The sequence below is a fragment of the Neovison vison genome, chromosome 6, assembly GCF_020171115.1.
Source record: "Neovison vison isolate M4711 chromosome 6, ASM_NN_V1, whole genome shotgun sequence".
NCBI lineage: Eukaryota > Metazoa > Chordata > Mammalia > Carnivora > Mustelidae > Neogale > Neogale vison.
In genome coordinates this window covers 223,770,860-223,795,576 of record NC_058096.1, presented here as the reverse complement: position 1 = coordinate 223,795,576, position 24,717 = coordinate 223,770,860, and the positions used below count along the sequence as shown (strand labels likewise).

Here is a 24,717-nt window from a genome sequence, read left to right as displayed (position 1 = left end):
GGAGGTCCGTGTCCGGCGAAGACAAGCACGAAGATGAGTCGTCACGTGACAGTGGGGACCGGCGCCGCTGCACACGGTCACAGACACGCCGCGGCTCCGTGTCACGAACAGCAAACGTCCGCTCCGCTCACACGCCCCAGGGGCCGCACGCAGCAGGTCCCCCACATTCATGTGCACCGGGAGCCTCAGAACCTAGCGAAGGGGGGTCTTTGCCGACAATTCAGAAGAGACTGTGACGGAGGACGGTGCGCCCCAAGTCCGGTGACTGGCGTCCGTACAAGACGAGGACTCAGGGACACAGCGCAGGGGACGGATGTGTCCACAAGCCAAGGACTGCCAGAGCCCACAGGGGTCGGACAGCCGCTCCCTCAGAGCCCCTGGAGGAAGCAGACTTCTCCAGAAGCACGGGACTGTGATTCCACATCGCTTTAGGGCCAGGGACACGGTTTTGTTCCGCCGGTCACCCACCATGGTTGCCAAGGCTCCACTCTGTCCTCCTCTTCCTTGTTCTTGGGCCTGGCTGGGACAGGGGCAGATGGCATCCAAGGCAGAAAGGGGAGGGGCGGATGCGTGCCGGCCATAGAGCTCGGCCCTCGTTTCTTCCGCAGCACCCGTGCCACAGCCGCGCCTGCGGTGACGGGGCAGGAAGTGCCCGTTGCCCTGTGCCATCAGGGGGGAGAACAGGCAGTGACCCCACCGCGGCTCACCATGCCATAGGCGCAGCCCAGCTGTGGGCTCCCAGGGAGGGGGTCCCTGAAGCAGCTGAACCTTGACCTGGGCCACCGGAGGGCAAGGTGGCCGGGGAGAGCACAGAAACAAGAATCAAGGCAGGCGGGAGAGGGAGCCCCGGAACCTCACCCCCACGGACGGGGACGGCCCACGAGTTTCCTGCTGTAAGGCACTAAGTGACCACAAACCCAGAAGCTTAAGACAACGCTCGTCTGAAAGCTTGTGCAGGTCAGGAGCCCGGGGGACACGTGGCTGGGTGTTCTGCTCAGGGCCCCTGCGGCGGCATCCGGGCGCTGGCGGGGACTGTGCGGCCTGATGCAGGGGCCCCTTCCAAGCTCACAAGGCTGTTGGCACGATTCCCCTCAGGGCAGCTGCACGCTTTGTGGTAATCTGCTTCTCTGTGGCCACGGAAGAGTCCCTGTGACCTTAGGAGGACCTGCAGTCCCTCTTCTAAAGGGCTCCCCTGATTAGATCAGGCCCACCAAAATAATTTCCTTTTACATTAACTAAAGATCCACTGATTTTTAATTTTTTAAAGAATAAGTTAGCGGGGATGCCTGGGTGGCTCAGTCGGTTAAGCGGTTGCCTTCGGCTCAGGTCATGATCCCAGCGTCCTGGGATCAGGTCCCACGTCGGGCTCCTTGCTCAGCAGGGAGCCTGCTCCTCCCTCTGCTTCTGCCTGCCTCTGTCTGCCTGTGCTCGCTCTCTCTGACAAACAAATAAAATCTTAAAAAAAAAAAAATCAGCGGCTTCTCCTAAGCAACAGGCAGTTCTTCTTCTTCTTCTTTCTTTTTTTAAGAGTTTTTTTTTTTTTTTTTAAGATTTTATTTATTTGACAGAAATCACAAGTAGGCAGAGAGGCAGGCAGAGAGAGAGGAGAAAGCAGGCTCCCCGCGGAGCAGAGAGCCCGACGCGGGGCTCGATCCCAGGACCCTGGGATCATGACCCGAGCCGAAGGCAGAGGCTTTAACCCACTGAGCCACCCAGGCGCCCCTTTTTAAGAGTTTTTAAAATTTATTTGATACTGAAAGAGACAGCGAGAGAGGAAACACAATCCGCGGGAGTTGGAGAGGGAGAAGTAGGCTCCTTGCCAAACAGGGAGCCTGACATGGGGCCCGATCCCATGACCTGAGCCGGAGGCAGATGCTTAACGTCAGCCCCTAGGTGCCCCTAAAATTAAACTGATAAAGGACCTTAATTCCATCCAGAAAATCCTGTCACCTTTGCCAGGTGTCACATAATCAGAGACGGGACACTCATCCCATTGCAAACTCGACCCACGCTCAAGACGAGGGGCTTACACAAGGTCGTGAGGCACTGGGGACTGTCCTAGTGCTCTGCCTGCCGCACCGTCAGAGACACAGAGCAGGGCAGCGCCCGGGCCAGGACTAGGCCAGAAGAGCCGGTGGCGTGGCTGCTGTCACCTGAAGCCTCGGCAGGACAGATGGAGGGTGTGTGGGTGCCCTTCTCTTTGGGGCTCCTTCTCGGCCCCCCGGAGTCACGGCAGCAGCCTCCCTTCTATGTTACGTGCTATGGGGAAAAGGGCTCTGAGTACCACAGACTCTGCTCTGGTCTACACGGGGTTTCTGGCACTGTCCACTGGGCAGCGCCACAGGGAGGCATCTGCCCACCTGACCCCCCACTCAGTCACTTAGTCTGGTCTCCTGGACTCTGCCGCAAGGCTCCAGGCCCCACAGACGCTGGAGGGAAGGCCAGGCTTCCCCTAGGCTGGCGGGGGACAGACACACCACCCTTCTCTCTCACTGGGACTACAGGTAAGAGGCAGCAGGCTTACAGGGGAGATACCCAATACGGTCCCCCCCCCACACACTGGGTGGACTACGCAGAGGCGACATGCCCAAGGAGCACCTCTTTGGTCCAGGGCCCCAGCTGTGGGGTGCCGGGTAACCTACAACACACGTACAGGAAGGGGGGGTGAGTCCCCTCGGCCGCCGCTGGGGGGGTCCGGACAGGCTCTGATGAAGGATGTGCTAGCTGTCCTCGGAGCAGCGAAGCTCCCTCGCCACCGGGCAAGCGGCTGGGGTGAGAGAGTCCGGTCCGCAGCCCGCGGTGGCTGTGCGGGTGCACTTGCCCCTGGGAATGCAGGGCAGCCGCGGGAGGCCACCCCTCCACCCCTCCCTCGTCTCCTGCGTGGGCCAGATGGATCCCAGAGATGGCCGCACTCTCACCCGGGACCCTGTGCCTGCGCGGTCCTGACGTCAGGGACCTTAAAATAGGGAGATTACCGGGCCCACGCACGGCACAGAACAGCACTCGCACAAAAAGGAAGAACGCCCGATACACGCGAGACTGTGAAGGGCTCTCTGGGGCACCCCGCCGAGTGGCGAGAGCCGGTCTCCGGAGGCTGTGTGCTGTAAGGTCACACCGGGGAAGGGGGTGATGGAGAACAGCTCGGTGGCGCCCCGGGTCGAGCAGGGTGGGTCTACCAGGGGCGGCTGGAGGGAGCGCTCTGTGGCTGTGGGGATGCCCCAGCTCTTGGCTAGGGTGGCGAACACGCGAATCCACGCGTGCCCCACGACGGCTCAGAGCTCTGCCCGCCACTGCATCCGGTCAGGGTCCTGGCTGTGATACTGTGTCACAGACGCACGAAACAGAACCACGGCAGGAACGGGGGTGACACGCACAAGGCCCCGTCTAGACTACTTCTGCAAACTTCTGTGAGTTTGTAGTCATCCTAAGATGATAAATTAGAAACAAAAATTCAAGAAATGCTCCTAGGGGGTGTCTGGGTGGCTCAGTTGATTAAGCGACTGCCTTAGGCTCAGGTCATGATCCTGGAGTCGTGGGATCGAGCCCCACCGCAGGGTCCCTGCTCACCAGGGAGTCGGCCTCTCCCACTGACCTCTCTCCCTTCATGCTTCCTCTCTCAAATAGGTAAGTAAAACTTCAAACAAACAAACACTCCTCGGGCCCACCTGAGCCTGGAGGGACTCCCTCTGCTTTCCCCGACCCCTGTTCCGGCCTCAGCAGGCATGGCTTACTTTCTCTGAAAAGCAGGGCCTTCCACCACCCCATGGCCTTTGCACGGCCCCTAAGCTCTGAAAACGCTTCCCCAGTCCCCAGGTCATTCAGACATCAGGTTCTCAGGCCAAAAGTCATTTCCACGGAGCCCCCGCCGCGAGCAACCCTGCTACCGTCTCGGTTTCTCCACCTCCTGCGGTACCGGCTGTGGCAGGACCTGCACATACTCAACGGCCCATGACCAAGAGTCGGGGCTCTGGAGCTAGGTTTCCCCTATGAAATCTCGGTCCGCGGCTCCGCCTTCCGCTCAGGCCATGACCCCCACGCGAGGCTCCCTGTTCAGCGCAGGCTGCTCCTCCCTCTCCCTCTGCCCCTCCCCCGGCTCAGGCTCTGTGTTTCTGGAGTAAATAGAAAATCCCGGAGAAGCAGTCTCCGCTCTGCCTTGGACCAACGCGTCCACTTCTCGCTGGGTTTCCTTGTCCGTGAAGCGGCTTGTGCTCTTGAGAACCTTCAGCGCCAGGTCAGAAGCCGGGCAGCGACCCCAGGGAGCCGCACAGGCCGGGCACCAGCCCCGCGCCGCGCAGTCCAGGCGCCCCCGAGGCCGCTGGGAGCGCGCAGAAGCACCCAGCGCGGACGCCCGCCGGGCTGAGAACGAAGCAGCCGGTTCGGCCAACAGGCTCCGCGCCGCTGCGCCGCAGGAGAAGCCGAAGAATGGGGTCGCGAGGGCCGGGCCTCCCGCGGCTGCGGCTCCCGGTAAGGCGCGCGGACGCCGCTGTCCCTACCTCACCACCTGCCGTCTCCAGCAGGCCCAGCTCCTTGCCCCGCAAGGCGCGCCCAGACCGCGCCACCAGGCAGTCCCCGAAGCGGGGGCGGAGCATCCCACACCCCCAGACGCTGGGCTGCGGGACAGGCTCCCCCACCGGACCGCGAGGGACCGGGAGAACCGCCACGAGAACGGCCTTCCCCGGGCGCCCCGGGAGCCGGGGGGCGGGCGCCCACACCTCCGTGCGGCCGGCGCACCCGCCAGGGGCTCCGCCGGACTTCAGCCAAGCCGGTGTGCGGGGCTGCCACTCGGGGACGGGCACGGGGAGCCTGCGGGGCTGGGTCCGATCGCCTGAAGACCCGGGGCGCACAGGTCGAGCTGCCGTCCGCGAGCGGAGGGCCCGGCGGGGCGGCTTCCACCGCCGTTAGCCCGCGGACACCTGCGAGCGGCTGCGCCGGGCGCTGACCTCCCTCCCGACCCGCGGCCACTGCAAGCAACGTCCGCACCCCGAGGGCGAGCCGGCCCGAACCGCAGCTGAGCCCGCATTCGGCAGACCCGCCTCCGGACCCAGGCTCCGCCACCGTCTGGTCCATCCCACTCCCCGATGAGGGCCGCGGGGGAGCTCGGCGGGCACCGCGCCCGGGCACCAGAGCCGCGGGCGCCGTCTACACCCGCAGGCGCAGACAGCCGCCGCGCCTTCCGGCCTCCCCTCCCCCGGCGCTGGCCCCGTCCCCCTCCCTCCCCCCGCCCCTCCCTCCCCCCGCCCCCTTCCAGGCCTCGGCTCCCCATTCCCAGCCTGCCCCGGGCGTCGACGCCCCCGCCCCCCGCGTCCCCCGCCGCGCCCCCGCGCCCTCCTGCGCCCCCAGTTCCCCATCTCCCCGCCCGTCGCCCCCCGCGCCCAGTTCCTTCATGTCCCCGATCGTCGCCCCCTGCGCCCGCGGCAGGGCGTGAGGGTCCGGGCCGTGCTGAGGGCCACGCCTGGCCGACGCCGGGGTGGGGGGTGCGGGGGTCAAGCTGAAGAGAGGCGACGTGTCCCCGAGCCCGGCCCACTGGTACCTGCTTCCCGGGCTGCGCTCAGCGGCTCCGTCAGGGGCACCGCGGCAGCACGTGGCGCCTCGGGAACGTGAAGGTTCTGGAAGGTTCTCTCGGGTCGTGTGGCGGGGGCGGGGAGGGAACAGGGCGCCTTCCGCACGCCGCGGGGCCCGGAGGCGGGTTCACAAAGGGAGCGGGGCCCGGAGGCGGGTTCGCAAAGGGAGCGGGGCCGGCCGGGGCGGAGGCCGCTCGCCGTCGCCTCCCGCTCGGCGCCCCTCGGCTTCGCACCCGCCCGCCCTCTCGGCGCCCGTCAGTCAACCGCGCGCGCGCCCGCGCGCCCGCCCAGCGCCCGTCAGTCAATCGCGCGCACGCCCGCCCGGGCGGAAGGGGCGGGTCCCGGGGCGGATACGGGCGTCCCATTGGCTGGCGGCGGGGGTAGGGTTTGGCGGCGCCGCGAGGCTGTCCCCGCCCTCAGCCCGCGGGGGGCGGCGGCGGCGGCTGAGGCGGTGAGCGCGGGCGCGGGAGGCGGCTGGGAAGGCGCGGGTGCCGACGCCGTTGGGCCGCCGCGGCCTCGTCCTCCGCGCCGGGCTCGGGGACGCCGCGCTGCGGAGGCCGGGCGCCCGGTGAGGCCTGCGGGCAGCGTCCCGCGGGTCGGCCGGCGGGTGCCGAGGCGGCCGCGGCGAGCCTGGGGGGAGGGGCGAGCCCCGAGCGGAGGGCCCCCGGGGGCGCGAGCCGGCCCCCGCCGCGTGCGCCCCTTCCCGACCCCGGCCCGGCCCGGCCCCCGCCGCGTGCGCCCCTTCCCGACCCCGGCCCGGCCCCCGCCGCGTGCGCCCCTTCCCGACCCCGGCCCGGCCCCCGCCGCGGCGGTGCCCGTGGGCGGCCGGCCCGGGAGGACGCCGCGCAGCTGTCCCGTCCCCCGGGGGCCCCGCCGCGGCCGGCGACGTCCGCGGGCTGCTCGGCCGCGTCCTCGCGGCGGGGCGCGGGCGCGGGGCCGGGCTGTTGCGCGGCGGTTTGCGCGTCCGGGCGGCCCCGACGCCGCTGTGCCGCTTGTGTTGCAGGGCGCCCGGTCCGTGCCCGTCGTCCCCGCGGGCCCCATGAGTCCGAGTCATGACGGACGCCCAGTACGTCTTGTGCCGATGGGAGGAGCGGCTGTGGCCGGCCCAGGTGACCCCCCCCCCCCGGGCGGCGGGTCCGGGGCTCGCGGCGGGCCCGGGGGGTCGGCGGGGCCCGAGCGGTCGGCCGCGGCCTCCCCGCCCGCCTGAACGGGCGCACGACGCCGGAAGGCCTGGCCGCGCACTTGGGAGAAGCGGGGGCCGCCCCGGGAGAGCCCCCGCGTCCGCCGCCGTCCCCGCGGGCCCCGCTGCCCCTGCGGACTCCCGGCGGGGGTCCCCGGGCGGTCGGAGGCGGCGGGCCTCGGTGTTAGGCGTCCTGGCCTCTCCGTAACGGCCGCTTCCCCCAGGTGCTGGCCAGAACCGAGGCGCCCGCCGGGAGTAAGCGGAAGAAGGAATTTTTCCTGAGTGTTCAGATCCTCTCCCTAGATGAAAAGTTGAGTCGCGGGTTGTGTTTCTTTTAAGGTTTTAGTGACCGAGAGAGACTGAGGGCAAGTGCGGGGGGCGGCCGGGCCGAGGTCGGGAGAAGCAGGCTTCCGCTGAGCGCCGGGACCGGGGATCTCGACCTCAGCAGCCCCCAGGGCCCGGGATCGTGACCTGAGCTGAGGGCAGGTGCCCAGCCCACCACGCCGTCCAGGCGCCCCAAATGTTGTGGGGTTTCTGAGCATTTTCTTCCGGGTGGGCTGTCTCCTGCCGCACCCCTGCCAAAAGTGAAGTCCGGCCCCAGGAGTTGGTGAATTTTTCCTGTGTTGTGACAGATTCGTACCCATCTCGGGAGGGAAACACTGGGGCTGGTGTTTTTGTTTGTTCTTTGTGGAAGATCCCTGTGAGGGGCTCTGCGGCCCCGTGCGGAAACTGAGTCACACCCGGGGGTGGGGGGATCCCTTGCTGGGGTTCACCTGCGGGTGGTTCCTTCCCGCAGATGTGTGTCTTTTTCTCAGAAACGGGGGAGACGGCCGGCCCTCTTGCCGTGTTTGATGTTCCAGCCTGTCCGTGTAACGCGGGCGGCCTCCCGGCGCGGGAAGCACTTAGGTCTTTTGGTCTTGATCACCAGGAGATGGAAGACGGTGACATGACCCGGGATGATTAAAATGCGCAGATCGGGATGATTAAAATGCGCAGATCGCGGAGGACTGCGGGGTGGCTGTGTCTGAGGGTAGCATCCCCAGCTCAGAGAGAGCAAAAACAAAACCTCCCTCCTCTGGGCGCGGCCTCAGGCCTCAGCTGCCGAGTCCCCAGCTCACACCTTCCCTGCCCCGGAAGGTAATCGAATACTCAAGTTTAAGAGGAAAGTGCGTCTTTTTAAGCCGGAACACACATGCTGGGTTGTAAGCAGCTTTTAGTGACATTATCATCTACTCTGAAGACCTAACAAAGGAGGTACTCGTGCAGTTGAAAGTAGAATTTGGCGCAAAAAAGTCGCAATTTGAATTCATTTTCACTCTTAAGCCCAGCCAACCTTTTCTGTCTTAAAAGAAAAAAAATTCGCCAGGGTCGTTGCTGGCTCTGACTTCAGGCACGTGAATTCCCGGTTGGCTGTGAGTTTTGGTTTAAGTGGAAGGTTGAGAATGAAGAAAAGGCATCTAGTTCTTTTGTCGTCGGGAGAAAACCCTGTTGGAAAATGCCTTCGTGGCCTTGGCTGGTGGCGGGTAACTGGCGTGTCTGTCCCTGCAGGATTGAGGTGAGGAGCACAGACGTGGAAACCCTGAAGACGGCGCACATCGAACGGATAGCCTCCTCCCTGGGTAAGAGTGCGTCTCTACTTCACAAGGAGACCCGGGGGGGGGGGGAAGACCCTGGTCCCAGGTTACCCTGAGCTGAAGGAGAGGAAGAAAAGGGGTCTCTGTTGTTAACCCTTCTAGAATTTGCCCCAGAGCCGGTCCTGTTCTTGAGTCCCGGCACAGCCAGCCACAAGCGCTGGGGTCCCCGGCCTCCAGGGTGCGTTTGCCTCCATGAGGGGATGGGGAGCCGGTTCCTTCCCCGCCACCCCACAACGGGTTTTGGAGCAGGGCTCATGGGTTTAAATTCTACAGCTGAGCCCTGGGGAAGGACCGTGTGACCAGTATCGATGTTGGTGCCTCCGGCCTGCGGGGGGGGCTCCGCCAGCCTATAAAGACGGGGTTTCTGCCGCCTCAGCCCGGGGTGCACACCCCCTGTCCCGAGCGCTGGGAGGGTCCTGGAGAGACGGACTGGGAGCCCTTCCGGTGGTGTGTATAACACGGTCCGTTTTCCTCTGCGTTCGGAAAGACCGCTTTTGTTCCAAGCAGCATCCGCCCGGCGCACCCCAGGCAGCCTCCGCCTCCGCCTCCAAGACACTCCTCTGGGTTCGCTCGGGTTGTGCGAGGGCTGGGGGCATGGGAGGGTCTGATCGAGAAGCCCGGCAGGAGGCTGTGGAGGGCGTGTGCCCAACATCTCGTCCCCATAAACTGTGCTGCACGTGCGGGGCGGGGGGCGTCGGTGCATCCGTAGCGGCCCTTGCCGCTCCAGGCCCTGGTGCTCCTCTCTGGCCTGGAAGCGCCCTCCCGCAGGAGTACGGACAGTCCACCAGCCCCCAGTGGGCCCCTTCCATCGGCCGGCCCCCATACGCTCTGCCCGCTCTGCCCGAGAACACGCTGCCAGGTCAGGTCATCACGGAGCCGGCAAGGGTTTGAGCCCGACTGAAGTTGGAACTGCGAGGCTGGGAGGACTTGGGAGGCGTCGGGTCCGTTGGCTGCCGTGTCTTCCTGTGACCTGGGGCAGTTTATCCTGGAACGCAGTCCGGTTGGGGTCCGTCGGTTTGTTTTTGGAAAGCAGGACCGGCGGCCTGAACAGAGAACAATAGCCGTGGTTCTGTGGCCTCGTCCCGCCCCGGGAGGACCGGGAGCCGAAAAGGGTCGGTCCTCCCTTCAGGTGTGATAGGCCGCGTCATCCCTAGGCGGCCACGGTGTGGCGGCCGTGCCAGCGCCCGCCTGTCCCCAGGCTCTGTGTGCTTTTCGTCCTGCAGCCTCCCAGGATGCGGTTCGTGCCGAGCCCCTGGAGGAGCTGGCCTACAGACGCTCGCTTCGAGTGGCTCTGGACGTCCTCAACCAGAGAGCCGCGTTGCCTCGAGAGAGCTCTTCGAGAGAAGGAAGAACGGCTCTGTCCTCCGGAGGGAAGTCTGCGGATCTGGCCTCTTCTCTCTGTGACCCCGGCTCTTCGGGTCTCCAGGAAGCCGTGCCGAGCAGTTCCGGACTTCAGAGGCGGGAACGCGCACATCCAAGGCTGGTGGCTGCACCCACTTGTAGGCAGGACTCCAGGCGCCAAGTGACCCACAAGGAGGAGCTCGGGAAAAGTGAGAGTCTGCGCGCAGCGGCTGCCCCATCGGCCAGAGCTGCCTCTCGGCAGGGCGGTGGATCGAGAACGCGCTGCAGAAGGCGGACAGCCCCGAGGCCACGGGGGAGGAAGTTAGCACCAGAGCCTCGCCTGGGTGAGGGAGCACGTGCGCTCTCGGAGGGAGATGGTGGGAAAGAGAGCAGCCCGCCGGCCGCCCGCTCACCTCCCGGCGTCAGGGAGGAGGGTCTTTGGGCCAAAGGGCGAGACCCGGGTTTGCCTTTGCACAGCCCTGATGGGCTCCCGACCCTGGAGCGCCCCGCCAAGCGGCTATGCCCAGATGGTAGCCAGAGGCTGCCCGCCCAGCAGCTGGAGCGGGGGGCAGTGCCCAGGCAGGGGCCCAGGGGCTGCACAAGTCTGCGCAGCGCTGGCGAACTCGGCCTGCCGGCCCCCCGTGCTGCTGCAGAGGAGCCGAGAGATCTTCGCATCCTGGTGGAGGAAGGTAAAGGTCTGCGGCCCGGATGTGCTTCTGCTGGCGGAGGGCGGATCTGGCTTCTCCCGGGGCTGGTGCGGGTCAGGCACTCGTGGGATATATTTTTTTAAGGTTTTACTTATTTATTTGACAGACACACAGCGAGAGGGAACACAAGCAGGGGGAGTGGGAGAGGGAGAAGCAGGCTTCCCGCTGAGCAGGGAGCCCGATGCGGGGCTCAGTCCCAGGACCCTGGGATCATGAGCTGAGCTGAAGGCAGAGCCTTAACGACTGAGCCCCCAGGAGTCCCCACTCGCGTGATTTTTCAGCTGATGTTCACGAGGTCGTGTCAAAATAGAGGCTGGGCGCAGGTTGCCCAGTCCCTTTCTGTCTCTCTGCCACGGGATTGTGATTAGGACTAGTCTCAAATCCTTGGGTTTTTTTGGTTCTGAATGGGCTGGGGCAGGGGGCACTGGAGGCTCTCCTGGGGGGCTGGGCTCTGGCCGCCTCGAGGTCCGCTCCCTCTGATGGGGCAGGAATCTCAGAAGTGACGGACTCGCTTGTGAGCGGACTTAGACGCAGAGCAGTCCGAGTCCCCGGCTGCGCCTGCAGAGGCGCTGGTGTGCGGCGGCCGGCGGCGCGCAGGGGTTCCCTCCGTCTGAGCGTGGCGGGGTCCCTCGTGTCTTCGCGCTGCTGAGAACCGCCCGTCTCTCGGCTTCCGTGCCTCCAGGCCCACTGGCTACACGTGCTCGGGTTTAAATGTGTGTTTACACTCATCCCCGCACGTCCGGAGGCGCAGGGAGATGAGCCACAGCCTGCCCCCCCCCCCCCGCCCCGCGTTGCCCCGGCCCTGCCCTCGCTCTGCCTCGACTGCCGCCTGTGCGCCCGCCCCTTACGGAGACGCGGCGGCCTCCCCCGGCCCTCTTCGACTCCGGTGTGTTTCTCCTGGAAGCGCAGCTGGGTCGGGGGCGGCCCGCTCGCATCGCGGTGCAGGAGTCTGTGACGTGCGATCTTTTCTGTTCGCGTGGATGGTCGCGTGTGGCGAAATGTGTTTCTTGGGCTGGGTCCCTGAGACGGGGACGGTGAAGGTTGCATCTGGCCCCGTTGGCAGACCGTCAGTCTTCGGGAGAGTCCGTGGAGTTGAATCCCGTTGGCTCCGTCCTGGAGGAAGATGAGGACGACGAGGAGCCGCCCAGGATCCTCCTTTACCACGGTAAGGGCGGAGCAGCCGTGCGCCGGCTCGGGGCTCCCCTGGGCCGAGCCTGTTCTGCCGCCACAGCCTCAGACGTGTGGCTTCTCCGGCCTCCGTCGTAAGGGGAAGCGCTGAGGGGGAAGAGAGTCTCCCCAGGAGGAGACCGACCAGCCCTCCCTGCCGGCTGCTCCCTGCACATGTCGTCGTGTCTCCTGGGGGGGGGACGGCCGAGCGGAGTGCGGGGTCCAGTTCGCATGTGGCCTGGCGCTGCCTCCAGACCTTTGGGGGTGTCAGGTGCGTGTCTGTCCAGAGACGCAGGGTCTCCGGCCTGAGGCAGCGGGGCCCCGGCACCCCCTCCCACACGCACGCGCTGTCCGCACCGGAGCCCACGTGCGCCAGTGCGCTCCCCCGGCCCTCTTTGTGGAAGGACCGGAGATGAAGACCCAAGATCCCGAACCAGCGACCGACCACAACTAGTGTCTTTCGTGGAGTGGATGAGTTGGAATGAGTTCGTTTTCAGACTCGCCCACCGTTTGTCTCGACACAGTCTGGAGTGTTTTAGCCTGTCGTTACGGGATGATTACGGACCTGTGAGGTGTTCCAAAATAACACGTGCGAGCTGGGGGACCTCTCCTCGAGGGGAGACCGGAGGGCAGGGCGCGCCCTTGTGCCTCGGCTCCCATGGCCCACACTGCGTCCGCCCCTGGTCCTGCGCTGACGCGCGTGCGTTTCCTTACCGTCCCTGAGGGTAACTTGACACGCGGCGCGCTGGCCTGTGGTCTTCTGATTACTCTTGGCGGCCAACGCTTGTCCCTCCCCGAGCACCCCCCCCAGTGTCGGGGGAGCTAGACGCTTCCACGCCTGCCGGGCTCTGCCGGCTCAGCTCCCCGGAGCGGGACTAACTCGGCCAGAGAAGGGACACGGCGCCTTCTTCCACGGTGAGAGGCCAGGTCACCACAGCCCCGAGAAACCCCCGCTTTCTGCTTCCATTTGATTTCGTCTTGTCCCCATGCCCCTGGCAGCCTGACCTCTGTCTGGGTGTTCCCATGACCTGTTTGTGTTCGTGGGGCCCTGACGCTTCTCTTAAAAACCAGACGTTTCTCACCAGACAGATGACAGCCCTTTGCACGTTAGCCGCGCGCTCACCCGTCTGCTGACCTTGCCGGCGGCTGGGGCACCGCGGGAACGGGGCTCAGCTGGTCTCCGCCTGGACAAGTAGCCTCGTGTCTGCTTTTGCTACCTCGTTGCTCAACATTCAGATTATCCGTTCCGGAGTTTTGCGTTTGGTTGGAAGTCTTGTTAAGTTTTGTTCGGTTGTAATTGGCTGGTCACTGGGTGATGATTTTGGGAATTCGCTTTTTTTTTCTCTTTTTGAAATAAGAGATAATTTTTGAAATAATTTTATCTCTGACGAGCTTCCTAGGAATTTGCCTCCCCCTCCCCCCGACTTTATTTATTTGACACAATGCACGGGCAGGGGAGGGTTCAGAGGGCGAGGAAGAAGCAGGCTCCCCACTGAGCAGGGACAGTCTCTCTCTCACACACACACACACACACACACACACACACGCAGGGACACGCACGCGCGCGCGCGCGCACACACATACACACCCACACCCCACCCGGTGCAGGCTCCATTCCAGGACCCTGGGATCACCGGAGCCAAAGGCAGCTGCTTCACTGACTGAGCCTCCAGGTGCCCTGGAATTTGCTTCTTTTGTTGGGGTTTATGTGCTTTGCTCCTTTTAAAAAAACGGACCTGGAACAATCTGCGATGGTAGAGTAGTGGCCAAGGCGGTGCAGAGTTGACCCTGGTTGTCCCCGCTCAGCCGCGCGCGTCCGCACACTCAGGCGCCAGCGTTGTCGTGAGACGGCCTTGCAACCGGGGACTCTGACCAGGCTTAGAGCGTCCGGTCTAAGCAGGCTCTTACTGTGTTCCTTATTTGTTGCACTCAGTGAGTGATCCGGATCTGACTGTTCATGTTTGTGTCCTTTTAAATCGCAGAGCCACGCTCCTTTGAAGTGGGAATGCTAGTCTGGCTTAAGCACCAGAAGTACCCCTTCTGGCCAGCAGTGGTAAGCTCCGGCGGCCTCGGGCACCCGCTCAGCTCCCCGTGCGCCCGCTCTCTCGCCCCCTTCATGTCAGCTGGACCCCGGGGGAGTTCTTTCTTGGGAGACACCGACAGCCTCGTGATTCTAAGCAGGGCCTTTGCAGACGGGGACCTGAGTAAGGGGAGTTCGATCGTTTGGGCACAGTTGAGCGTGAGGGTCCTAGAGCCGACCTAGACCGAGCAGCTCAGGAAACTGCCTAAAAACTGTCTGCTGCAACTTGCTGGTGTCTGACCGTGTGCCTGAGGCCGCGTCCCGTGCGGGCTTCTCCCGCGGGAGCTTGGAAGCTGCCCCGACTGCGGGCTGGGGATCGGTGGCGCGGCCGCAGGTGGGCCTCTGCGCGGTGGGCTTTTCCAGCTCTGCTTTCTCCGTGCGCCCGGCCAGGGCAGGCTGTCCGGACACCGAGCCAAGGCAGCGTGCCGGCTTCCCACCCTTCGTGTGGTGTCCGACCCCGACGGCTCCTGCTCTTGGGCTTTAATTTGCAGTGAGAGACGGGGACGTTGAACTTGGAGAGCTGTTTCCGGGAGCCCCTGCCGTTGCCGTGGGGCTGACCTCCGCTGGGCAGCGTGGCCCCCTCGGGTGGGGCCGACTGGCTGTAGTGACCCAGGCTTGGCGTCCGCGCCTCGTTCGCTGGGCAGAAGGGCAGCTTCAGCCGATGTGCAGATGCAGTGGGGGTCTGTGCAGCGTCTCTGCACCATGGTGGGGGTCATTGATCGGGGTCCCCCGGCCTCCCTTCAGCTTGCTTCATGGCCCATGCTCCTGGCCCCCCGCGGCTGGCACACTCTTCCTAGACCTCTCCTCCTCCGTTTCACCGGTTCCCTGGGGACCTGCTGGGGAACGGATCTCCAAAGTCCCAGGTTCCTGGGGCCCGCTCTCTCCCGCTAAGCTGGGGACGCGGGGGCCCTGGGCCGGAGGCTGGGCTGAGTCCGGCACGGCTGCCTCCGTGTCCTTGGTGGGTCCTACCTGCCTGAGCTCACTTGGCTCATCCCACAAACCGGACTGAGCCCGTTCTGCTGAGTCAGGAGACCGTCGCGTGGTCGAGTGCGAGACGGCAGGCGGCACGGGGTTGGGTCTTTCTGTTACCAGAGGGAGCAGAGCCTAGTGCCGCCTGGTTCTGCCGTGTGCGGCACTGAGTGTGCCTGTGGCAGGAGGGGCACCGTCTGAGCCTCCGACCCTGGGGGCTTGGCCTTGGGGTCGTCCCGTGTCGTTGCCCTCCCCACCCCCACCCCGGCCAGCCATGTGCCAGCCTGTGCAGTGGAGAAAGGTCAGGAAGATGGCTCACAGCCCTGGCCTCTTCTGGGTTCCTGATGCTTTGTTTTCTTGGGGTTCCCGACAGGTCAAGAGCGTCCGACGAAGAGAGAAGAAAGCCAGTGTGCTCTTCATCGAGGGGCACATGGACCCGAAAGGGAGAGGGTAATCCAGCTGTCTGCGCGCTCGGGAAACGCTTGGCGGGTGAAGTCCTGCCAGCTTGGGGGCGCCGGGGTGGTGGGGAGGGGCCTGGGCCCAGGGCCGGGATGGTCTCACGTGCCCCCTGCGATCCAGCTGTCCTGGAAGAGGAAGCCAGAGGCTGTGTTGAAGGGGACTGCTCAGTCCAGTTTCCCAAGCTTTATTTGCCTCGCTCGACGCTCGGCGGCCCGCACCCCTTCCCCGCAGACTGTGCTCCAGCCCGGTTGTGCCGGGTGCCGTGAGCCGCCGCCGGTTCTGTTTGCGTAGCTGTCTGCTCGCTCGCCGCCGGGCCGTAACGCTTGGGTGGAAATGCCCGTCTGCTCAGGCGGCACTTTGCAAACACGTTTTGGACCCTCTGCGCCCCGGGTGCCGCCTCCGTCTCCCACGGGCGGCCAGGGTGTGCGTGTCCCTTGTGGCGCCCCAGCCCGGTCCCGTGGGGCCTGTCTCCGGGCCTTCCTCGGGCTGCTGGCTGCCGGCAGAGGCCCCCACGGGTCCCACTGGTTCCGTCGGAGGAAACCTCCTGACTCACGAGATCGAGTCCCCGTTAACCTTCGCCTCCCTCTGCCCAGTATCACGGTGTCTCTCAGGAGGCTGAAGCACTTCGACTGCAAAGAGAAACAGGCTCTTCTGGTACGTGCGCTGCCCCGGGACGGGTCTGCTGGCCCGGCTCCGGGCGTTCCTGGTGGGGACCCCCCGGCCCTGACTAGGCGCAGAGGACGGGGTGCTTGGGGGCAAGGCTGGTGTCTTGATGTGGGTGATCGTTCAGAGGGTGTCCCTGCGCGGTGCCGGGGACACGGCGGGCCTGCACGGGGGGCGGAGTGCTTGGTGGACACCCCACAGGGCGCTTCCTGGGCTGGCCGGTCGCCGAGCCCCCTGAGGTGCTCTCGTCCGCTCTTGATCTTACGCCGAGCCCGTAAGCCATGAGGCGCTTGTCCGTTCCACACGCTGTCTGCAGCCTTGAGGTGCTGTGTGTGACGCCGGCTTTCCGGCACGGACCCAGCCGCGGGGAGGGGTCCGTTAGCCTCCCGCACCCCGCCATGCAGGTCTTGTCCCCGCCCAGTGAGTGGGTTCCTGGCTTCGCGTCACTGTCTTCTGTGTACGTGGGCTGCCCGGGAGCTCAAGGGCGGAGGCCCTCCGGGAAGCCTTCTGCCCAGCGGCCGTCTCCCTGAGCGCAGCAGGCACGGGCTGTGGCGTGGGCAGGGGCCGGGAAGGTTGGCGCCCACACCGGGCCCCAGCCTTGTCTTCCACTGATGTGCGTGCCCCGTGACGTGGTCCTGCGTCCGTCCGTCCGTGGTGAGAGCGTTCAGTGCCGCTTGTGAGCCGCAGCCTGCGCTGGGTGCCCAGTGTGCCCAGCGGCATGTTCTGGAAGACGGCCGGTTATGGCCTCCGGCGCTTGCGTGCTCCCTGAAGCGTAAGCCCACAAGCGTGGGGAGCTGGTCACCCAACCTTCCAGGCCGGGGCGTCCCCAACCCCACGGCCACTCGGGGATCTAGATAGCTTTCCCAAAGTGGGGGGGCTGTCAGAGGGGACAGCAGGAATCTGGCTTTAAGGTCTGTACGTCCCAAAGTCAGAGCTGTGAGCTGTGACAAAGATGACGTGTGGCCTCACGTAGTCCAGGTGCTGAGGTGGTGCCTGTCGCCTGTCCTGTTTCCTGAGAAAAGCCAGGCCCCCGGGAAGTGGGACGCACGGGCCCCCTGGGGGGCTGTGGCTGTGGCAGGAGCACTGCCTCCTGGAGCCACGGGGTCGTCCCAGGCTGTGTTGACGGACCGGCCCTGGTGTCACGGTCACGGATTTGAACCCTGCTTTCCCGAGCACAGAGCAGCACCCCCTGCTGTCCCCGTCCCACGCCTACCACGGAGGTGGCCACATCGGAAGGGGATCTCGGCTAGTGGGACGCTGTCCCAGCTCAGGGGTCCCCGCAGTGGGTGGGGAGGGGGCGTAGTCCTTGGTTTGCAGATGCGGACCTTGAGGTCTAGGTGGGCACCCCCACAGGGCACAGCTCAGCCAACACCGTTCTAATCCAGGGGCATAGGCACGACTCTTGGAAGAATCTGTTTTGTAGGACTTCCGGGTCTCGTTTGGGGATGTCAGCCGCACATGGGGTGCCGGGCTCCTTCCTCTGCTCCAGAGGCCCAGCTCTCCTGTTCCAGAGCTCTCTGTTCCCCAGGACCCAGTGTGTGAGCAGCCCTGGCCCCAGAGTCGGGCCTCCGCGCATTCCCCGTGTGTCCTCAGCAGCCCCGCACGGGGTCACCTGCCAGCGCTGTGGTCTGGACGCAGGGGCTGAGGTTGCCGGCAGGATGGGAGGAGCCCGTGGCCCCTTGCCGACAGCTGCTGTCTCGCTCTTGGTGCAGAACGAGGCCAAGGAGGACTTCGACCAGGCCATCGGCTGGTGTGTCTCCCTGATCACGGACTACAGGGTCCGGCTCGGTACGTGGCCCTGCGTGCCCTCGGACAAAGGGACCGGGCTGGGGGCGGAGCGCAGGCCTGTTTCCCTTGGCCTCCAGGCCTGGGCCCGTGGTGGTCTTGTCCCCGACGGGGCAGGTGGGCTGGCACCCGGGCACAGACGGAGGTACTGGGTGTGAATGGAGGCGGAGTTCGCTTTGAGTCAGGGCTGGCTTCCGTCTGCCCCAAGTCCAGCCGTCGGGAATCTTCCGACGGATTTTTGGGCGCCCTGGGGGTGGGTGGCACCCCGACGGCCGTGTTGGTGTCCCGTCGGCCCTCTCGGGAAGGGGTCCAGATGGGGCTGACGTGAGGCCGGCACGCCAGGCCCGCGTCCCTTGGGCCGTTCTCGAGCGCCGCCTCTGATGGTGGGACGCGGCTCTCCTCTCCTGCCTTCCCGCAGGCTGCGGTTCCTTCGCCGGCTCCTTCCTGGAGTACTACGCGGCCGACATAAGTAAGTCCGCGGGCTCCTTTGCGGTGTGCGGCGGCTGCTTTCTGAGTCGGAGGTTCGGAAGGGGAGGCGTAGGGGTGAGGCTGGGCCCTGTCCCGAGCCTGACTGCTGCCTGCCCCCCCGGCCCAGCGGGCACCCGGCCTCTTCTCCAAGACGTGTGTGCGGCGGCGGTCTGCGGCTGCCGTCCCTGCTGCCCGGGTTGTGGTCGAACGGATAGTCCGCCGCCCGCCGCCGTCCCCGGTCACCCGGGGTGGAGGTGGAGGGGCCTGTGCTTCCTCGGGGGGCTGCACTGGGGTGAGGCTGAGCTGGGGACCGACGTGGGCCCTCAGAGGAGGAGCCCTCAGGACCCTGGCGGTTGTGCGTGCGGGCGGGGGGCGGCCCTCCCACAGAGCCCCCAGGCGGCGCGGCGAAGGGAAGAGGGAGCCTCCCACACGGGCCCCGGGCTCACGGCCGTGTCGCTCGTCTGCAGGCTATCCTGTCCGCAAGTCCATCCAGCAGGACGTCTTGGGGACCAGGTTTCCACAGCTGAGCCAGGGGGACCCCGAGGAGCCTGTGGCGGGGAGCCCCCAGGGGAGGAGGCGGCCCTATAGGAAGGTCCTCCCCGACCGGTCCCGGGCCGCCCGGGACCGTGCCAACCAGAAGCTGGTGGAGTACATCGTGAAAGCCAGGGGCGCCGAGGGCCACCTGCGGGCCATCCTGAAGAACCGGAAGCCGTCCCGGTGGCTGAAGACGTTCCTGACGTCGGGTCAGTACGTGACGTGCGTGGAGACGTACCTGGAGGACGAGCAGCAGCTGGACGTGGTGGTGAAGTACCTGCAGGGCCTGTACCAGGAGGCGGGCGGCCGGGCGCCGGCGCGGGCCAGCGGCGACAGGATCCGCTTCATCCTGGACGTTCTTCTGCCGGAAGTGAGTGTGCGGCGGGGCTGTGGCGTGGGGCCGGCTGGGGGTTGGCGGCCGGGGCCCCGGGGGCTGGGATTGGCGCTGGGCTGGTGTCTTCCCGACGTTGGCCCAGGAAGCCGCGGCCGCGCCAAGCGCGGTGCCCGCCCGGGCCGCTCCGTGGGCAGGGGGACAGGGCCCGGCTGTGTAGACGCTGTGGCCAGTGCGGGGGGCGAGAGGTGCACGCGGACACGTTTCCGGCGGAGATGCTGCTGCGGAAAGGGAGCCGCGGTTCTCCCGCATGCGCCCGCCGGCGTTCGGCCGGGCAGCGGCACACACGGCACTCCCCTGGTGGTTTGGGGCCTTTTTTGTTTTCTTTTATCCCCCTGGTGGTTTTGAAGGTCAGAGGGGGCTCTGCTGGGCACTGTGAGCGTGTGGGGGGGAAGTTACCCGTCACCTTCATAACCGAAAGCTTTCGAAGACGTTCCGGCGGAAGCTGTGGCAGGAGCCTGCGTGCCACCCCCCGCTGGAAGAGCGGCCTCGCCCCGCTTGTCGCCCCGGCTGCCCCCCTCCCCGTCTTTCTTACGTCTGAGTCCTCCGGAGCGTGTCTTAAAGGAAGGGATGGTTCTGCCCCAGGGACACCGGGCCGTGTGTGGGGACGGCTGAGGTTCTCACTGGGTGGGGGGCAAGATGCCGCCGAGCCCCACAGTGCTTGGGACACCCCGCCTGGGAGTGACCTGCCCTGTGTCAGCAGTGCCCAGAGCAGACGGAGTGCCGTGTTCTAGACCAGAACGGCTCGGATTGATTTTTAAGATTTTATTCTTAAGTGATCTGTACGCTCCATGTGGGGCCAGAGCCGTCCACCCTGGGACCGAGAGTCGCAGGACCCCCCCCCCCCCGAGCCGCCACACGCCCCACACAGGCTCTTCAGAAACGCTGTGCGGAGGGCCTGGGGGCTCAGTCATGGGACGTCTGTCTCCGGCTCAGGTCAGGATCCCGGGGTCCTGGGGTGGAGCCCTGCGGCGGGCTCCCTGCTCGGTGGGAGCCTGCTTCTCCCTCTCCCGCTCCCCCTGGCTGTGCTCCCTCGCTCGCTGTGTTTCTCTGTCAGATAAATAAATAAAATCTTTTTTTAAAAAAATCACGTTTTTAGTAACCAGAGTTTTTCTATTTTTTCTGAGGACACGAGGATTTTCAGCGTCAGACTTGCCGTGTGCAGGGGTGACCGCTGTTCTGTTTTTCTTGCTGTTTGGGCAGTAAACTTCGAGACTGTCACAAATGGGCTTGTTGGTTTTGGTCCTGCCTCGTTCTCTGCTTTCAGTGACGTGAGCTCTCGTGTCTTGTCTCTGAGGGCGTCTTTCATGCCACACGGAGGTGTCCCTGCACACAGACACCTCCCGGACCCGCATCTGTGGAGGCCGCTCGGACGCTGCGCCGGGCCCCACACGCGTCCCTCGAGCGCCTCGGGCAGCACGGCCCCGCTGGCCGCCGCTGAGCGCCCTCTGCTCTCTTGCAGGCCATCATCTGCGCCATCGCGGCGGTGGACGCTGTGGATTACAAGACGGCTGAGGAGAAGTACCTCAGAGGACCGTCCCTCGGCTACCGGTAGGCTGCTCGGGGCGCCGCTGCCAAACCAGCGGCAATGTGTCCAGAAGGGCTCGCGATCCCTGTGCCGGGCGCCGGGGCGCGGGGACCCTGTGGCCGACACGCCGTCCAGGTGCCCCGGCCGGACGAACCGCCCACGGCTGAACATGCGCGGAAGCCCTCGGCCAGGAGCTGCCAGAGGGACCCAGGGAAGCCAGCGTTCAGGTGCGCCGTCCTCGGGCACATCCGCGAGCTGCTCAGAGCAGGCGGAGCTGGACCCCAGCCGGGCCCACGCCACGGCCCGCAGGCAGTCCTCCAGGGCCGCTCCCTGGGCGTGTGCCGGGCCTGCTGTGCCTAATCCCGTTTTGCAGGGGCTCCTGTTAGCATTCCGGGCTTTCTCCGCCTTGCCCAGGGTCCTGGCCATTTGAGCAAACACAGACCACACGGCCGCAGTCCCCCCAGGCCGCTCCTAGCTGGTCAGAAGAATGCCCTGATCAAGATGTTTCTCTTCCGCCGGAGGGGTTAGCCGCCCTGGGATTTTTGGCCCCCAGAGCCCCTAATCCCATCTCTGGGCTCGCTGCCAGGCCTCGCTGAGCGCAGGCGGAGGACTCAGCCGGAGTGACAGGCCAGGGCCTCTGTCCAAAGCCAACCGGGCCCACCGCCGCGGCTGGCGGGCAGCAAAGGCAGCTCCCGGGACGCCACGCTCTTTCCCGGGGAGGGCCCTGCTGCGTGCCGTGGGCCACAGCGCCCGGTGGGTGGGGAGGCTCGGGCGGGGCCGACCTGGAGGAACCCATGTGTGCGGGAATGATGACCTGGCAAGTCGGGAACACGAGGACCCCGGGCTGCAGGGAGACCCGGTGGTCTGGCACAGGCCATCGACTCCCAGATGCAGAACCGTGTTCTTGGGGGAGCAGGGTCGGAGCCCACACACGCTCCCTGGCGCAGTGCCCTCCTCCTCCTCGTCCGAGGGACTGGCTGTAGTGCCTGTGAGGAGGGCTGTCCATCTGCACGCCCCACCACTGCCCTTGACCTGCCGTGGGCCGTGCTGATGATGGCAAAGGCTCCCTTCTCCAGATTCCGGGGACGTGGCCTCCAGTTGCGGGTGGTCGGCCGCTCCCGCCCCACAGCCGTCCGGCTCCTTCCCCCTCAGCTTGTGGTGATGCACGGGGGGTGCCCCCCGGGCCTCGTGTTCTGCCCGAGCCGCACAGTCACGTGGACTTGCCCACTGTCAGAATCCATGTGCTTTGTGGTGGTCGCTGGTCCCGGCCTGGGGGTGCCCCAAACACCTGTTAGTGTCGTTCTTACCGGGGAGTTGACGAGGACTGTTGGATAGCTCACACTCCTTAAAAAGTTCTTTTTTTTTTTTTTACGATTTTATTTTTTTGACAGAGACACAGCGAGAGAGGGAGCACAAGCAGGGGGAGAGGGAAAGGGAGAAGCAGGGTCCCGCTGAGCAGGGAGCCCGACACGGGGGTCGCTCGCAGGACCCCGGGCTCATGACCCGAGCCACAGAGCCACCCAGGCGCCTCTAAAATATTCTTTTTTAAATTGTTAAACGCGGGGTGCCTGGGTGGCTCAGTGGGTTAAGCCGCTGCCTTCGGCTCAGGTCATGATCTCAGGGTCCTGGGATCGAGCCCCGCATCGGGCTCTCTGCTCAGCGGGGAGCCTGCTTCCTCCTCTCTCTGCCTGCCTCTCTGCCTGCTTGTGATCTCTGTCAAATAAATAAATAAAATCTTTAAAAAAAAAAAAAATTGCTAAACGCACGTGATGTCAAACGTCTCATCATAACCATTTCCAAGGGCACAGCGCAGCGGCCTGAAGCCTCCCCGCCATCATGCAAACACCCCCACCTCGGTCTCCAGAACGTGGCATCGCCCCCGACTGGAGACTCTGTCCCCCTGAAGCTCGGATTCATCTGCTTCATATTCGGAGACAAGATAAATTATTAAAATGAGGTTCTCTCCTTTTATTTTCTGAAGGGAAAAAGAAATATTTGATAACCAGCTTCTAGAAGAAAGGAGTCAGCGGTGCTGACGCTGGAGGGCGGCCGCAGGTCCCGTGGCCGGGGCGCGAGCGGAGTCTGCCGGCCGGGGGCCCGGGCTGTGCTCGCTGCTCGTCCGTGGGTGTGCTTTTCCTGGCTTTCTTGGAAGGTAGAGTTTTTTGAAAGGTGTTTAGAACAAAAATGTTTTATTTTACTGGATGCCAGTACTTCCGACTGTACTGTTTAACGTGAGGTGCACATCTGGTTTTTTTATGTTAAAAAGCACTGTATCCAATATTAAAGAGGAGTTTTAAGAAAGAGCCTGATAACGAATGATTCCTTGAGAACGCGTGCCTTTCCGAGTTTCCCTCCTCTCGAGGCAGGAGACGCGGCGGCCCCCCCCCCCGCCCCGTCCCGTGTGGGCCCTGAGCACAGTGCGAGCCCCCCCCACCGGCCCTGCCCCGTCCATGCGGATTTTCCCGTGTGGCCGCTTCTGGTCCAGCTCTCCCAGCCAGGCCCTGGCATCCACGTCCCGAGGCCTAGGACCTCCCGAGCGCAGCGGTCGCGGTCCATGTGTGTGTGGCCGGGGTCACGGTGCGGGAGGGTCTGTGCCCACGGCTCCTGCAGAAGCAAGGCCTTTGTCTGGAGGCCAGGCTCATGTTCCTGCCCAGGCCCCGAAAAGGGGGCAGCTGGTGGGTCACCCCGGTCCCCGAGGATCCCCAGCCCAGGCCCTGGCCTGCAGAGACCTGCGTGGCCTGTCCTCACACAGTCACAGAAGCTCTGTGACCTGTCGCTCAAATGAACTCTATTTGAAGCTGCTGGGAGACAGCACAGTCAGCACATGGTGCGGGGTTTCCTGGGGAGACCCCCGGCTGGCGGCAGCACCCCAGCCGGTGATGGGCTGCTGTGTCTGAACATGGCAGACTCCCCTCCTCTCTGCCCCCCAGGGCCCCTCTCCCCACAGCAGCCACTTAGAGCAGGGGCTTGCCCTCCGAGCCTGGGGGGGGTGCAGGTGTGCTTGGCCCGAGAAGGTGCCCTCTGAGCCCGCAAGCCGCGCAGAGAACCCCAGGCCAGCTGGGCAGGGGGAGAGGCTGCAGCTCAGGAACCCTCCCAGGTGTGGCAGGGAAGTCTGGCCTGGGAGGGCGGGGTTGGGGGGCACGTGTCCTCCAGGGTCCCTGGGCCACCCTGCCCCAATCTGGGAGTGGGGAGACCCACAGAGGCTGGATGGTTCCTATCTACCACGGAGCCCGAAGCCAGGCTGCTTGGTCGCTCCCTCTCTCCACAGGCGCTGCCCACCATTGTCTCCAAAGTGGGCCTCGCCCCTTTCCGGGAGAGCCTGGCGGCTCGGTCCCTGTGCTCTGTGCTGCGCTCCTGGACCCGGGGCTCCGTGGTGGTAGGGGCTGGCGGCTGTCGTGGGCCGTCGCCGCAGGTGCAGTCTGCCCATGGGCCCCCCGCGTTACATGCCTTCCGCAGCCCTGTTGGGGACCCTGAGGGTGCTCGTCCTAAGGCCGCTGGGGTCGGCACCGCCTAGCGGCTGGTGGCCTAATGGGGACCCCTGGAGAAGCAGGCACAGCTGGGACGGACTTCCTGCAGGCAGCCAACGCCTGGCCCCTGGCTCCTCCTGCTGCACCGTTCGCTCAGTGCCGGGAGCGAGCCTCACCACAAACCGGGTGGCCTTGCCTCCCTCCCCCCTCCCGCCCCGCCCCCTTCCCGCACCTGCCCCTTCCCCCTGCGCTCCCGCTTACTGGCCTCTGTGTGGCCCCCTGCCTCCCCCTCCTCCTGCCCATCCCTTCTCTGAACTGCTTCCCATCTGGACCCCAAGGCCCTGCAGAAGCTCCTGCTAAAGCCGTCACTGCAGCCGGCGGTCCCGGCCCGCGCACCCGTGGTCACTCCCGCTTCCTGAGACGGGAATTGTCATTGCACATACCTTGGCCCTTCTTCAAGTCTATTTATTGTTTTATCTAAAAACTGATTTTTAAAAGGTCACTGGGGTGCGGTGGGGGGGCGTGCCTGGCTGGCTCAGCTGGTGGAGTGTTTGACTCTTGATCTTGGGGTTGTAATTTAGAGCCCAGTGTTGGGCACAGAATTCCTTAAAATCTTTAGGGGCGCCTGGGTGGCTCAGTCAGTGAAGCATCTACCTTTGGCTTTGGTCATGATGCCAGGGTCCTGGGATCGAGTCCCGTGTCGGGTACTTGTGTGCCCTCGCTTGCTCTCTGTCAAATAAAATCTTTTTTTTTTTTTTTTAAATATGAACTCCCAACACCAGC

General features: G+C 65.0%; 1 protein-coding gene across 4 annotated transcripts; it reads left to right on the top strand.

Moving 5' to 3' along the window:
- Positions 1-5,995: 5,995 nt before the first annotated feature.
- PWWP3A (PWWP domain containing 3A, DNA repair factor) lies at positions 5,996-22,768 on the top strand. 4 transcript variants are annotated; one of them, XM_044254706.1, is made up of 14 exons: positions 5,996-6,012; positions 6,565-6,670; positions 6,966-7,051; positions 8,290-8,360; positions 9,599-10,405; positions 11,487-11,588; positions 13,573-13,643; positions 15,013-15,089; positions 15,692-15,752; positions 17,474-17,549; positions 17,965-18,015; positions 18,482-18,918; positions 20,402-20,490; positions 22,449-22,768. In XM_044254706.1, the coding sequence occupies exons 2-14, from the start codon at positions 6,614-6,616 to the stop codon at positions 22,501-22,503; spliced, it is 2,040 nt and encodes a 679-aa protein (XP_044110641.1). In that variant the 5' UTR covers positions 5,996-6,012; positions 6,565-6,613; the 3' UTR covers positions 22,504-22,768. The 4 variants fall into 4 exon arrangements, with proteins under 4 accessions (XP_044110641.1, XP_044110640.1, XP_044110642.1 ...); XM_044254705.1 differs by lacking the exon at positions 5,996-6,012 and adding an exon at positions 6,085-6,129; XM_044254704.1 differs by lacking the exon at positions 5,996-6,012 and having other exon boundaries at positions 6,488-6,670.
- The last annotated feature ends 1,949 nt before the right edge of the window (positions 22,769-24,717 follow it).